At 39.0% G+C, this 13,628-nt stretch overlaps 2 protein-coding genes across 2 annotated transcripts; both read left to right on the top strand.

Moving 5' to 3' along the window:
- The first annotated feature begins 7,103 nt into the window (after positions 1 to 7,103).
- LOC110103034 lies at positions 7,104 to 7,430 on the top strand. The gene has a single exon (XM_020831577.1). The coding sequence runs from the start codon at positions 7,104 to 7,106 to the stop codon at positions 7,428 to 7,430; it is 327 nt and encodes a 108-aa protein (XP_020687236.1).
- A 4,913-nt stretch (positions 7,431 to 12,343) lies between these two features.
- Positions 12,344 to 13,291, top strand: LOC110103039 (dehydration-responsive element-binding protein 1E). The gene has a single exon (XM_020831585.2). The coding sequence runs from the start codon at positions 12,476 to 12,478 to the stop codon at positions 13,091 to 13,093; it is 618 nt and encodes a 205-aa protein (XP_020687244.1). The 5' UTR covers positions 12,344 to 12,475; the 3' UTR covers positions 13,094 to 13,291.
- The last annotated feature ends 337 nt before the right edge of the window (positions 13,292 to 13,628 follow it).

Below are 13,628 nucleotides of genomic sequence, written 5' to 3'. Positions count from 1 at the left end.
CCATGTTATAAACATTACTCTTTCTCAAACTATCTTCACTATGAAAAGCAGAACGCAAAACATGGTCAGAGTAGATGCCTCCAAAAGACCTTCCTCGAAGAACATTTACTTCTGCCTAACCATGCACTGCCCGTCAAAACCAAGAGAAGTTTCTGGTAGAGGATCATCAACATGGTGATGCAATTCTCTGTCCTTTGTCTGCTGACAACGCTTCCAGCCGGGATCAGCAGAAACGCACTAGCCAAGAACTTATAACCCTCTTACTCAGCGGGAATTAGTGGTGGGGGCTGCGGGTGATACCACTGCAGAGTAGGTTCGGGTGAGGACTCATGGAAAAGTTCGTTTCCAAGATCCGAGTACCATATCAGATGATCCCACCACCAGTCAACAGGTCTGCCTCTGGTATTAGGGAACCACCTACAGGCACTCTTCAGCACGCTTCTATCATGCATACAAGGGTTCATTCTTCTGTAAGGCGGTAAGCTACAGCGGTCCTTCAATCTAGCAGAGGGATCGTTATCGCTATTCCTTACTCTATCGTCACCGATTCTACGGTTTCCTCGCATCTTTACTTAAACTAATCAATTGACAAAAGACAACCTCCTACAATACAATAAATATACAATATATTCTTCCGTCATGCCCTCAACCCGTCAGTTACAGCAGAACGTCGAGAGAAAGAAGGACGGGCCTATTGAGCAAGAAAGATAGAGACGAAGAAGCTAGGAACAAATACAAAACTGCAACCACAGCCAGAAATGCGCGATGAAACCCCCTAGCTCGAATCGGCATTATTAAGTAAATCAGATTCTAACCATGCAATCAACGGCGAGTTTGAGTCGAGCATCGTCATCGTCATCGTCATCGCCATCGTCATCGTCATCGACATCGTCATCACGTCAGAGTTCGAAAGCTTTTCAGCTCGGCCGTTCAATCCTGCGCTCACAGTGGACAGTCCGCGCGTCCCATGCGGAAATACCCAAACCCTAGTCTTCCTCTTCCTGCGGCCGCCGACGATCAGCCCCTTTATACGAAGCTGAGGTGGTTCTGAAATGAAATTTTGGCATTTTATCCTTTGCCGCATATAGATTTTAATATTAATATTAATTTAAATTTAAACGAAAAATAGCAGATAGATATATTAGGGTGGGCCCGCACTCCGCGAGCGAGAAAAACGGCCTACAAACCGTAAGCCGCCGCGTGTGCGTTCATTATTTTCTTAAAAACGGTCGCCAAAGCACGCCTTCGCCGCGCGATATCCGCTTTTGTTTTGTTAGTCGTGTTGCGTCTGGTCCAAGTCGTGTTGCGTCTCCGTGGTCCACATGGCAGCACCTGTTAAATAAATATAAGTAGGCACTTGCAAGAAATAAGAAAGTTATTATAAACGGGAGAAATTATTCTATGCGGGGCTCGGACGAAAAGTTTATGTGCGGATTATAAGTGCATATATTGTATATAAATAGTGTGTATATAGTTTGAATCAAATTGTGTCTTAAAATTATACACGGGGTATACAGTGCGTACAGTAACAGTTTGCGCAGGAACTTGCTGCCCGAAATTCGCATACACAATTTGGTTCAAACTGAGTAAACATTGTTTGTACACTCAAAGTTCAGACTGAAACTTCCCGTCCGGACTCCGCACGGAATAATTTCTTTATAAAAAAGGAATTCTTTTTAGAAATTTTATAAGAAACATTATAATAAGTATTTTATTTTAAATGGAGTGTAAATTCGGGTTAGCTAGTTGGGTTTGGTTTTAACTCGAGATTGACTTGACCTGAACCGATCTATTTATTATACGAGTCAAAATGTTTGAACCAACCAACTCAACTAGAACCCATCTAACTTTGACCCAACTTGTTTGACCAATTTATTATATATATCATACAAATTTTTATATCAATACAGCCTCTTTCATTTGAACCCAAACGATAATTAAGTTAATTTTGAGTTTTTTAGGTCAACCTAAGCCAGGCTCAAATAATAATTGGATCATGATTTTCAACTTGAACTTAACCCAAAAGTTAATTGGGTCACCTTGAATCCAAAATTTTCAAGTCTAATTGTTGAAGCGGGTCATTTATTAACACCCCCTAATGTTAATGTTTGACTTAAACAGACTAAAATAATATAGAACTTTTTTCACTAAGATTCATATCCTTTTAAGAACAGGATTTGGAGTATGTTTGACACGGATTTAACTTTTTATAAAGGTATAGTAAATGTGCTGTGGAGAAAGTAACATTTTTAAGTTGTTGTAGAAAGTAGTTTCCTAGCACAATTTAAAAACAAATAGTAAAACAGTTGTGGCAAAACGTAAACTAAAGTTATAATATGAAAGCAAAGCAGCAAGAAAGCTATTTGAAACAAAACCTTAATTATAGATAAATGGCGATCCATAGGTTATCTTCTTCTTTAAATATTAAATAATCTATAATATACATTTAGGCTTCATTTGAGATAGTTTTCTTGCTACTTTCTAAATCAAATTTTAGTACAAAAATTTTTTTAAAGCAAAAAAAATAAAACAAAAACCAATGATAAAAAACTAAATAAAATGATATATGGAAGTTATAAGGACTTGTATTGATAAATCTTTTGCACGCTTTAGCACACCGTTGAATGACTCTAATGCATTTGCAGTCATTATACCATACATAAAGCCCCTATTATGGCTCAACGTCCATCTAGTGACATCGCAATCTATTAGCCATGGGTAGGCCTCCTTCTTCATGTTTTGAATATATGTCATGTATGTATACATGTACGTAGGTCATCTATATTTTCAGCTAAATACATCTTCTGGCACATGAACTCATTGTCAGATATGTCCATCCCACAAACGGCTTTCTTAAAATTTTCTACCATGTCATTTAAATAAGTGTGATTGGGGTGTCAATATTTCACCCAACCCGAAATCCACTGAAAAAATTTTGGGTTCAAGTCAACTCGTTTACTAGATGAGTCAGGTTCTAGTTTCATTTTGAAACCCGTTGCTAAAATTTGGTTGGGTTCAGGTTGACTCGAAAACCCAAAATGACACAAAAACATGTTTGCAACGTGATCCCAAACTCACGAGTCGCTCCCGTCCGCATGTTGTAGTGCTCGATCTCATGTCACGCCAAGTACCAGTAAGCCCTCCCACAGACCTGCACTCACATCAAGACTCTACCCTCCGCACAACAGTGCCAGTGAGACCTCCCGCAGACCCACACTTGCGTCCCGACTCTGCACGCACTCTGACTGCGCTCGTGTCTAGAATCTGTTGGTTGTATTTTGGGATTGCATGTAGGGTCAAGTTGAGTACATGTTTGAATTTGTGATACGTTTATAAAATCAAATCAGGTTTGGGTCAACCCATTTGAACCCAGGTCAAACCCGACCGAAAAACCCATTTTGACACCCCTAAATGTGATGTGCAACTTGTGAAAAAATATCCCTACAACCATGCACCAACTCTAAATGTCTATCTAAGATAAAACACAAGCCATCCCTCAATCGCATAATTAGAAGCATGTTATGCAAGCATTCTAGGAACCAAGACTAAGATGTGTTATATTCATATTCAACAAATGCAAGAGGGAATAAACTATTATTTGCATCAAGAACAAGTGCAATTAGTAGTGTTCCACAATACTTCCCAAGCAATAATGTATCATCCAAACTTAAGACTGGCAGACAAAACATCCAACCTAGTATGCTAGGCCCAAAAGCCCTAAAATTTACTTAAATATGTGTGAATCATAGCAATATAACATGTATATTATGTCAAGCATGGCTGAAACAACAGCATCCATAAACAAATTTACAGTTCATAAAGGCTCCTACAAACTATAAAAAATAACTCTTATTGCATTTCTTCTTGCATCTCAAGCTTTTATGTAAGACACCAAGAGAAGTTGAAGCACCTAGTCGCCGAAATAGTTGGATCGCTGGTTGCTCATGAGGAAAAGTAGAGCATTGGAATAGTGACACCTTTTTTTTATTGGAAAGAGAGTTATATTTTAAAAAATAATAAAAAAATAAAAGATTTTGAAAACACATTCCAAAAAAAACCTCAAACTGTCACTTTGGGTTTTTTTGAATATAAATTATTGATAATATCAAAGGCTGTTACAAAAGGCGCTGTGATTTTTTCGCTTTACTAAGGTTTCCTAGTTTGCTTGAGATCTCCTTCTTCCCCGATGGGGGGTCCCCCCATGTCCGACTCCAACTTCCCCCCTCTACCGTCTTCCTCTTCCAACCCTTCTACCACTAGCTCGTTGCCTAAAGCTCTTCTCTTCTATAAGGATCTACTTGCTTCAAGCTCACAAGTTTCCACTGAGTTCTCCCGCTCCCTCTCCTTCCACCCCACCTCGGATAACACTGCCCAGTTCACCCATGTCAGTTTGTGGCTGGAGCTCCTGAATGGTCCCTCTCTTTGGTGGGCAATTCCATCGGCAAAAGACTGTTCTATGAGTCCCTTTTTGCTACCATTAAGAAGATCTAGACCCTCAAAGGTGATTTGTCTCTTCTCACCATGGACTATGATTTTTTCCTTCTAAAGTTCTCAAATTTGGAAAACTATGTGCATGCTTGGGCCGACAAACCTTGGTTCTTTTTCAGCAAGCCATTCATTCTACAAAAATGGATGCTAGACTTTGTGATGAATCATGAAGAATTCCCCTCCATTCCCCTCTGGATCAAGATTATGAATCTGCCGCTCTCCTACTGAACCCCTGAAAGTATCTCTAAACTTTCAAGTTGTGTTGGCATTCCTCTGGCTATTGATGCCCTAACTGCTGCAAAAACTAACCTAACCTTCGCCCGAGTATGCATCCAGATCACCAACTCCTCCTCCCTCCCCAATGAAATTTTTTATTGTGTAGATAGAAAAACCTCCCCCCTTAAGTCCTCTACGATTGGAAGCCAGAGCCTTGTTCACAGTGTGGATCAATAATGCACCCTTCCACCCTTTGTCGGAAGAATCTTATCCCTCAACCCCTGCCCACCTCCAAACCTGGAGGCCAGAGCACTAGCCGAAAGCCCCGTGCAACTCCACCTCAAAAGCTAAACATTCCCAAGCCCTCGCTTCCCCTCACTCTATAGCAAAGCCCTTCTATTCTAGACTCCTTGATTGGCCCTCCTCTCCCCAGAAACCCCCCCCTGTGAATCACATAATCCCCTACCTCAACTCCCCCTCTCAGAGGAATTCTCCCCCCAAACAACTCATTCACCCACCCATATAGTTCCCCCACCCATCAACACCAGTACAAATTTAATGCCATTTCCAAGCTAAATCCTTCGCTTTCATCCCCAATCCAACCATTGCCTCTACCTCCTCAAATCCTAACCACAGTAGCCCCCCACACACCTCCCCCCGTAACCACCAACCCAACACTCCCCTACCTGACACTTCAGAAACTACAGTCTCTTCCCATAACTCCTCTTCTTCTATTTAGCACAACCCTTCAACCCAAAAAACTATCCGAGCTAATTATGCCAAAAAGGCTACCTCCCACACCAAAAAATAATGAACCCCCCAAACTTGCTGTTTGAAATGTCTGTAGTTTCAACAGCCCCAAAAAAGTTTTATGTTGCAAAAGCTTGTCCAAACCCACAACATTGACTTCCTCTTTATTTTGGAAGCCAAAATCTCCCTTGCTCTTGCTAAAAACCCATGGTTTGTAGTGTCACACCGCATCTTCACTTCATTATTCCTCACCTGGTCGTATATGGATTAAATGGAATACTGCTTCTGTGGATTTCAAGAATTCCTTCTCCTCCTCCCAACTCATACATGGCACCGTTTTCATTACCTCTCTAGAGGTCTACACTGTCACTGTTGTTTATGATGCTAATATACACTCTGAAAGGCAGGTATTGTGGAATCAAATCATTAATTTAGCTGGTAACATCAATTCTTTCTGGATTATCCTTGAGGACTTTAATTGTTGTAGGATCCCCCATGATAAGGCTGGTGGCTCCCCTCTCTTAAGTAACAACCTTGCAGCCTTTAACCACCTGATCACCACTATTGGGGCTCACGACCTCTCTTATGTTGGTCACTTCTACATCTAGCATAATCAACAACCTGCCAACCATATCCACATTAAACTTGACCGTACACTTATCAATGACCACTGGCTCTCCACTTTTCCCAACTCCTACTATCGGGTTGATGATCCCCAATGCTCTGATTATTCACCCCACATCCTTTGTCAGGCTGCCGACCTTTCCAAGAAACATAGATTCATGTATAAAAATTATTGATCCAAATTACCTGAATTTTGGAGTTGTTTCTTTGAAGTTTTCTCCCACCAAAATAATAGTAGCCCTTTATACTCCTACTCCAAACTAAAAACCCTCAAGCACCATATCAAGACCAAGCAGTGGGCCAATTCTAATCTCATCCAAACTGAGATTAACTCCCTCACCTCTCCCCAAAGCTTCATCTTATCCCAAATCCAAAACACCCCTCTTGATCCTAACCTCAACGTTACTTTGAAATCAATCAACTCCAAGCTTTTCTGCTACCACTCTGCACTCTCCAGTTGGATGGCTCAGCGTGCTAAAGTCAAATGGCTCACTCATGGAGATGATGACCTAAAATTTCTCTACTCTAAGATCAATATTACCAAAAACCATAATATGATCAAAGATATCTCAACTGTTAATGGCCCTATCTCCTCCCAACAAGATATTTCTCACATTTTCATTCAATACTACACCTCCCTATTTAACCCCTCTCCCCCTTCCAATCCTAACCATTCCATTATTTCCCATGGTAATACTATCCCCAGCACACGGCTTCCTGGTCTCATTGCTCCTATTAATGTGGAAGAAATCAAAAGCATTATTTTCTTGGGCCACTCTTTTTCTGCCCCTAACCCAGATGGTTACCCTTTTGAGTTCTGTAAGACTACTTGGAACTACATAAGCTGCCAGCTTTGCACGGCTGTGATTCCCTTCTTCATCACTTATAATATGCCTAAGCAAGTCAAAGCGACGACCATTGCCTTAATCCCAAAGCACCCTCATGCTAATAATGTGAAGGATTTTAGGCATATCTCTCTTTGCAATGTCATCTACATAGCTATTGCTTAAATTATTGCCAATAGAATGAACCTTATGTTACCATATATCATCCACCCTAGCCAAGGTGGCTTCATTCAGCAAAGATTCATCTCGGTCAACATCGTCCTTGCTGCTGACCTTTTGGAGGATTTTAACAGGAATGCCAAAGAGAAATTTCTATGTGCCAAATTTGACATTTCTAAAGCTTTTGACACGGTCTCTCGGGAATTTATACTTCAACACCTTTATGATAAAAGGTTTCCTGATAAGTTTATTGACTGGATCAAAGCTTGCATCATGGATGTTCACTTCTCCATTTGCATTAATGGAGCTCTCGAAGGTTATTTCAACTCCTCCTCCGGACTGCGGTAAGGCTGCCCCTTATCCCCATATCTCTCTATATAGCCATGGATTCCCTCTCAACTAGCTTTGATCAGGCTACTTCCAATGGTAGTTTCTGTGGTATGGTCTCGAGTGCCTATTCAATATTCCACTTAATGTATGCTGATGACCTCCTTGTATTTGGGAAGGCTAGCATTGGTAATGCCCACTCCTTTAATGCCCTTTTGAAACAATTTGCTTGTCTCTGGGCTACAGTTAATCCTTCTAAAAGTTTTATTATTTTCTTTAAAAATAGCCCCCAAGCTACCCAAATTTATGAATACCTCAATATCAGCCAAACCTTTCCCCCCCCCCCTCAAATACTTGGGGTTGCCTATCTTCTACAGAAAACTGAGGTCGACAAACTTTCAACCTCTTATCCAAAAAATTACTTATGCTCTTGATGGTTGGAAAGCTCAGGTGCTCTCCTTTGCTAGCAGGATTCAATTTATTAGTTTTACCATTAGCAATACTCTAGCATACTGGATAATGGGCTCTATTTTACCAAAAAGCTATTGCAAAATCATTAACCGTCTATGCTCTAGATTCCTTTTCTTTGGAAATATTAAGATAAGAAAATTACACACTATTACGTGGAAGGATACTTATAAGCCCAAAATCTACGGAGGTCTAAGCATCCCCTCCATAGATTCTCTTTACCATGCTTTCTCTACCACTCTTATTTGGAGATTTCTCAGCACCAATAACCTGCTTTTTTATTGTTGGCGACACAATTATCATTCTCTCTGGTATAATCAAAATCTCCATGGCTCCCCTTATTGGAAACTTATGTGTAATACAACATGTTCTGTTAGGAATTGTATCTCCCTTATTGTTCAACCTAACAACAACCTCTCTTTTCTCTGGGACCCCTGGTGTAGCAGTCAATCCATTGCTAAGCTAGTGGGTGGTGTTTCCTCTACTCACGGGCTCTATGCCCTTAAGTTCTGGAATGTTTCTAAGCTATAGTTGGTTATAATTGGTCTCTACTAGACTGTCTGGGTAATGATATTTAGACTAAAGTCCTGGGCATATATATTAAGCAGCATCCCACACCTCACTCCTGGCTAGGTTCTGTGCAACCAATTTTTAAAAAATTTCACTTGCAATATTTCTCCCATCTGGAGGTCGTTACTTGGCACAAATTTGTCTGGTTTAAGAAATCTACATTGTATTTTTATGCTTATGCATGACTAGCTTTTAAAGCTAGATTAAAAGCAACAGATATTATTGCTTCTCTTGGGATTACAACTGCCAACCTCTGCTGTTTTTTATTTTTTTGAGCTTGAATCTCACTCCCACCTTTTCTTTGAATGTAATTTCTCATTTAGCATAATTAAAGCTTTTCTCCCTTGACTGGGTGCTTTCCTACTTAGGCTGAACCTTCACATGATATTTGGTAGTATTTTTGAGCAAGGCATCCTTGTTGGCTAGATTAAATATTATATGTTATGTGCTTATGTCGTTATCTATCACCTCTGGAGAGCTATAAATGATTGTATTTTTGGGGGCAATTTTGAGTGCCTTGCCACTGTGACCGTAAAGACTAAAAAGGCTATCTAGTGTAAAATTAACACATGGAAGAATTTTCATATGGCATATTTGTGGAATTAGTTGTTTTAGCCCCCTTGGCTGTTATCCAACCCTGTTGCTACATCGTGGCCTCTTTAGATTTTTCAATCGTGGCTTTCTTTTGGGATGGAAATATTTTTTGGAAGGACAATGAATGCTAGTCTCCTCCAGTTGCCCCTTGGAAGGTCTTCTGGGCAACCTGGGGCCCTGCTACTTGCGATTTGACAATTTTGAAGCTACTCCGATGAATCTTTTTAAGCATCCTAAGTCCTTTTTTTGACATTGACCCTTGTAATCTTTTTTGTTTTTGGTTCTCTTTTGAGTTTGTATTTTGTTTGGACCCCTTAACTTAGTTTTTTCCATTTTACACTTGTAATTTGTTCTTTTTACATCAATGATACGGGCTTTGCCCTCCAAAATTCCCCAAAAAAAACCTTGGGCTTTTATTAATTGTCACTTACAAGCTTTTATTAAATGTCTAAGTAAAGTTTTGCAGTATTTAAACTGAATAGAGAAATTTTTTATTAATACTATATTTTTTATTAAATATGAAGCTAATCGAGCAGAGCAGGCTAGCTGACGAGTCGACTCTTATTAAGCTCGAACTCGAGCTTGTTTAATATTAGAGCTTGAGTTTGAGCTTCAGTTCTAGCTCGATAAGCTCGACTCGCGAGCTCGTTATCAACTCATGTTCGGGCTGGCTCAACTCACTTACACCCCTAGTAGTTCCACCTAAGTGCTAATTAGCACAAGCATTGAATTGTCAAAGCCTTTGATGTAATTGTGCATATTTATGTACACAAAATATTATATATATTTTTTGGGTGGATGCAACAACTTGAAATTTAACATTATTTTTTATGGAGCACCACATAAGCATAAGTTATAGAATTTTTTTCTTGAAAAATGCATTCATTCCAATATTTCATCAAGACTCTCAACTGCATGAGCTGTCCTTGGTTTCTCCATAGCTTCATCAAAATTTAGCTTATTATTCCATTCTCCATCATTCATGCACGTACCCATAAATGCATTCATATTAACCATTCTATCAGCAGTGAATGTAGTCCTCGCATAGTAATCCCTTTTGAGGTCACTCATTACACACAAACCTTAAACACAACCCCTCCAAATTCCAAATAAGTATCATTTGGATTATCACTAAACTCGACACTTGTACCTCTACTCATTGTTATATAACCATCAACAATCGTTGGTTCGGGTTGTGAATGATCATTTTGATTTTTCACACATCTACGAGTTTCAATTAACTTGCCCAACACAAACTTCAAATTTATAAATGTATATGACAAATAAATAAAAATGTCTCAAATACTTTACTTACTGTGTGAAGGATCTGCTGATGGATATCTGAACCAGAAAAATTCATTTGTTGCTTAACCCCAAAGTAACATATGTTCTCCTCCGCATCACATGTGATATTATTATCCTCTTTGCATTGAGAAGAGCCAACCTCATCAACCTCCACAATTATACAATAAAAAATTGAGTGGAAGTATATGTTGCATAACAACTTCACAGACATCATCATCATCAATGTCTAACACAATAAACACATCTCCAACGGGAAGCCAACAAACCAATTTACCCTAAACTTTAGTTAAATCTAATTTTAGGGCTCTAACAACTAACAATTTTAGTTGTTATGTGTTTGCTTTCGTTGGTATCTATAGTTGCATGTTTTGCTCACCAAGATATGTTCGAGAAAAGTGCTCATCAATTGTTAATTGACACCCAGATAATAACATCAGCGAAGAAGAGCATCTCGATCGACATCCTTCTTCTTGTAATGAAACTTTAAACTGAAATGAATGCAACTTCAATTAACTGACTTTAGCTATGAATAAGCATATACTAATGTAACATTCATTATTTTTTTTATTATCTTTTACTTATTCATTTCAGCTTCCTTTTAATAATCCTTCATAATTTTATTTAGGGGGGAAAAAAGATAATACATAGAGGATTTTAGTAAATTATTGAAGGTAAATTTGTAAACAAATTAGTGCCTGATAATCAGTTAAAAATAGAATATGAGGAGCAATTCAGTCAAATGTCAGGACAATTTAACTTTGAAGTTAAATATAATTAACATAATTATTACAATAGTTTAACATTAAGGCTTCATTTGTAACAGATTGATATCTTATTTCTTGCAAAAATAAATTTGTAGTACAAAATTTTTTAATTAAAACAAATTATATTAAAAAATAGTTTTAGAAATAAGTAAGAAAGCCCTCCCAAACCAAAACCGTAAATAAACTTAGATCTAATATTTAAACTTTATTTGCATCTAATATTCAATCTAGATCTATATTTTTTATCATACAAATACACTTCAAGATCTACATATCTCAACTACCACATTTTAATTAAATATATTTAATTTATTTTTAAATAAATATTTAAATAAATAAGTAATATTAAATTTATATAAATTTACTAATAAAGTTATGATTTAACAAAAAAGCAAAACACCATAACATTGTAAATAAAAAAAGTGAAAAAGTAAAATTATAATCATTGTTAAGAAAAACCTTATTTAATTTTTTTTTCTTTAGAAAACGTTACTTATTCTAGAAAAAAAATTAATTAAAATCACCTACTAAAAATTGATTTCGATTGAAACTGGTGAATAGAGCACCAATTTCTATAGAAACCGTATAAAGATCTGGTTTCAGAAACCGGATAATGAAATTTTAGATTCTATTAAAACTACAAAATTAAATTTAGTATTTTTTTTGTCTATTATTAACCGAAATGAGCATATATGTGAAAAGGTTGGAGTAGCTCCAGTAGAAGATAAGATTAGAGAGAGTCGTCTTAGATGGTTTGGTCGCATAAAACGGCAGCCTTCCAATGGCCCGGTTAGGAGAGTAGAGATATTAGATTTGATTTATGTTAAGAAAGGTAGAGGTAGATCTAAAAAGACTTGGTTAGAAAATTAATATTAGGAATGACCTTTCTTTATTAGATTTAAACGAGAATTTGATCTTTAATAGAACACAATGGAGAAAAAAGATTCATGTAGACATAGTGGGATAAAGGTTTGATGTTGTTGTATTAATTATTTTTTAAATTAATTTAAATTTAAAACACACTAGTTTTATAAGAAAGAAAAAAAAAAAGAACAAGAGTTTAAAATTTTGTTCTTCTGCAATCCGCTGGCTCCGCAGCGGAGAGTGAGACTGTGCGGCCGGCCCCCACCATGCAGAGTGTCGTGCCAGGTTTATCCACCCTTTGGCGGCCCCAAAACACCCCAAAAACGTGCGATTCCCTCCCACGTGTTCACCCTCCCCGCACTTCACACTTGTCTTCCATCGCCGCGCGTCCTCTGCGCGGTTCACCGCGGCGTTCCCTCCCACTACTTAAGCCCCCGTTCTCTCTCTCTCTTTATCTTCAACTCATAACTCACTCTCTCACAGCTCCTCTCCTCCTCCTCCATGGACTCCTCCGACAGCTTCTCCACCTCCGCTTCCTCCTCATCCGACCACGCGCCCTCCCCTTCTTCCTTCTCCTCTTCGCCTTCCCCCCCTCCCAAGCGCAAGTCCGGCCGCAAGAAATTCCGCGTTACTCGCCACCCCGTCTACCGCGGCGTCCGCGAACGCAACGGCGGCAAATGGGTCTGCGAGGTGCGCGAGCCCCGCACCAAAACGCGCATATGGCTCGGCACCTACTCCGCACCGGAGATGGCCGCCCGAGCACACGACGTCGCGGCGTTAGCCCTTCGCGGAAAATCCGCTTTTTTGAACTTCCCGGACTCCGCCTGGGCTTTGCCCGTGCCGCGTTCGACCCGGCCCGACGATATTCGGCTGGCCGCCGTCAAGGCAGCCGAGATGTACAAAACGCGGCCGGCGGCGTCGACGGTGCTTTCGTCTCTAGCGCCGCCTTCGGTTGCAGTGTTGGACGAGGAGGATGTATTCAATATCCCGGAACTGATGATGGAAATGGCGGCGGGAATGCTGATAACGCCGCCGGGAATGGTGGGGGGATTTGACTGGGATGCGGCGGAGCTGGTGGAGGAGGAAATGCCGTTGTGGCAACATGATTTTTGGAATTAGTTGTAGAGGATTAATGAACACACACAAAAACACACAAAAAAATATAAGGATTTGTGTTGAGATTAGTGCTATCAATGGTTTGCACTAATTTTGATGTAAATTAAAGTGGGTTTTATTAGTCTTAATTTATTTAGGTAATTTTTTTTCTTAATTAGTGATATGCAAAATGAAAGCATTAGATAGAGAAGGAAAATTTTGTGTTATACCATTTCTTGTTATGATTTATTTAAGAATTATTGAATTCATTTTTAGAGTAATGATGTATGCAAATGATTAGAAAAAAAATCTATTAGATATCATAATATAGTGTGTATTATGATGTACTTCAAAATCATTATATTTGCTTTGAGATTAGTACCATATATTTAAAGATTGAAAGGCTTCATCATAGCTGAAAGTGAGTGGCGCATTTGATGATAGCGACCGTTACGATGGCAGTGGCTAATAGGCCAGGGGTGGCGGTGATCGAGCAGCCAACTTGTTGTAAAAAGAAATTCGAACAAAATCATGCAAGTTTATACAACAACAACATCAT

The sequence above is a fragment of the Dendrobium catenatum genome, unplaced genomic scaffold (assembly GCF_001605985.2).
Source record: "Dendrobium catenatum unplaced genomic scaffold, ASM160598v2 fragScaff_scaffold_223, whole genome shotgun sequence".
NCBI classification, from domain to species: Eukaryota; Viridiplantae; Streptophyta; class Magnoliopsida; order Asparagales; family Orchidaceae; genus Dendrobium; species Dendrobium catenatum.
Note: the sequence above shows the minus strand (reverse complement) of the source record. Positions and strands in the feature narration are given on the sequence as shown.

Excerpts from the sequence above, each read along its gene's own strand:
- LOC110103034 (XM_020831577.1), top strand. The coding sequence starts at position 7,104 with ATGAACCTTATGTTACCATATATCATCCACCCTAGCCAAGGTGGCTTC.
- LOC110103039 (XM_020831585.2), top strand. The coding sequence starts at position 12,476 with ATGGACTCCTCCGACAGCTTCTCCACCTCCGCTTCCTCCTCATCCGAC.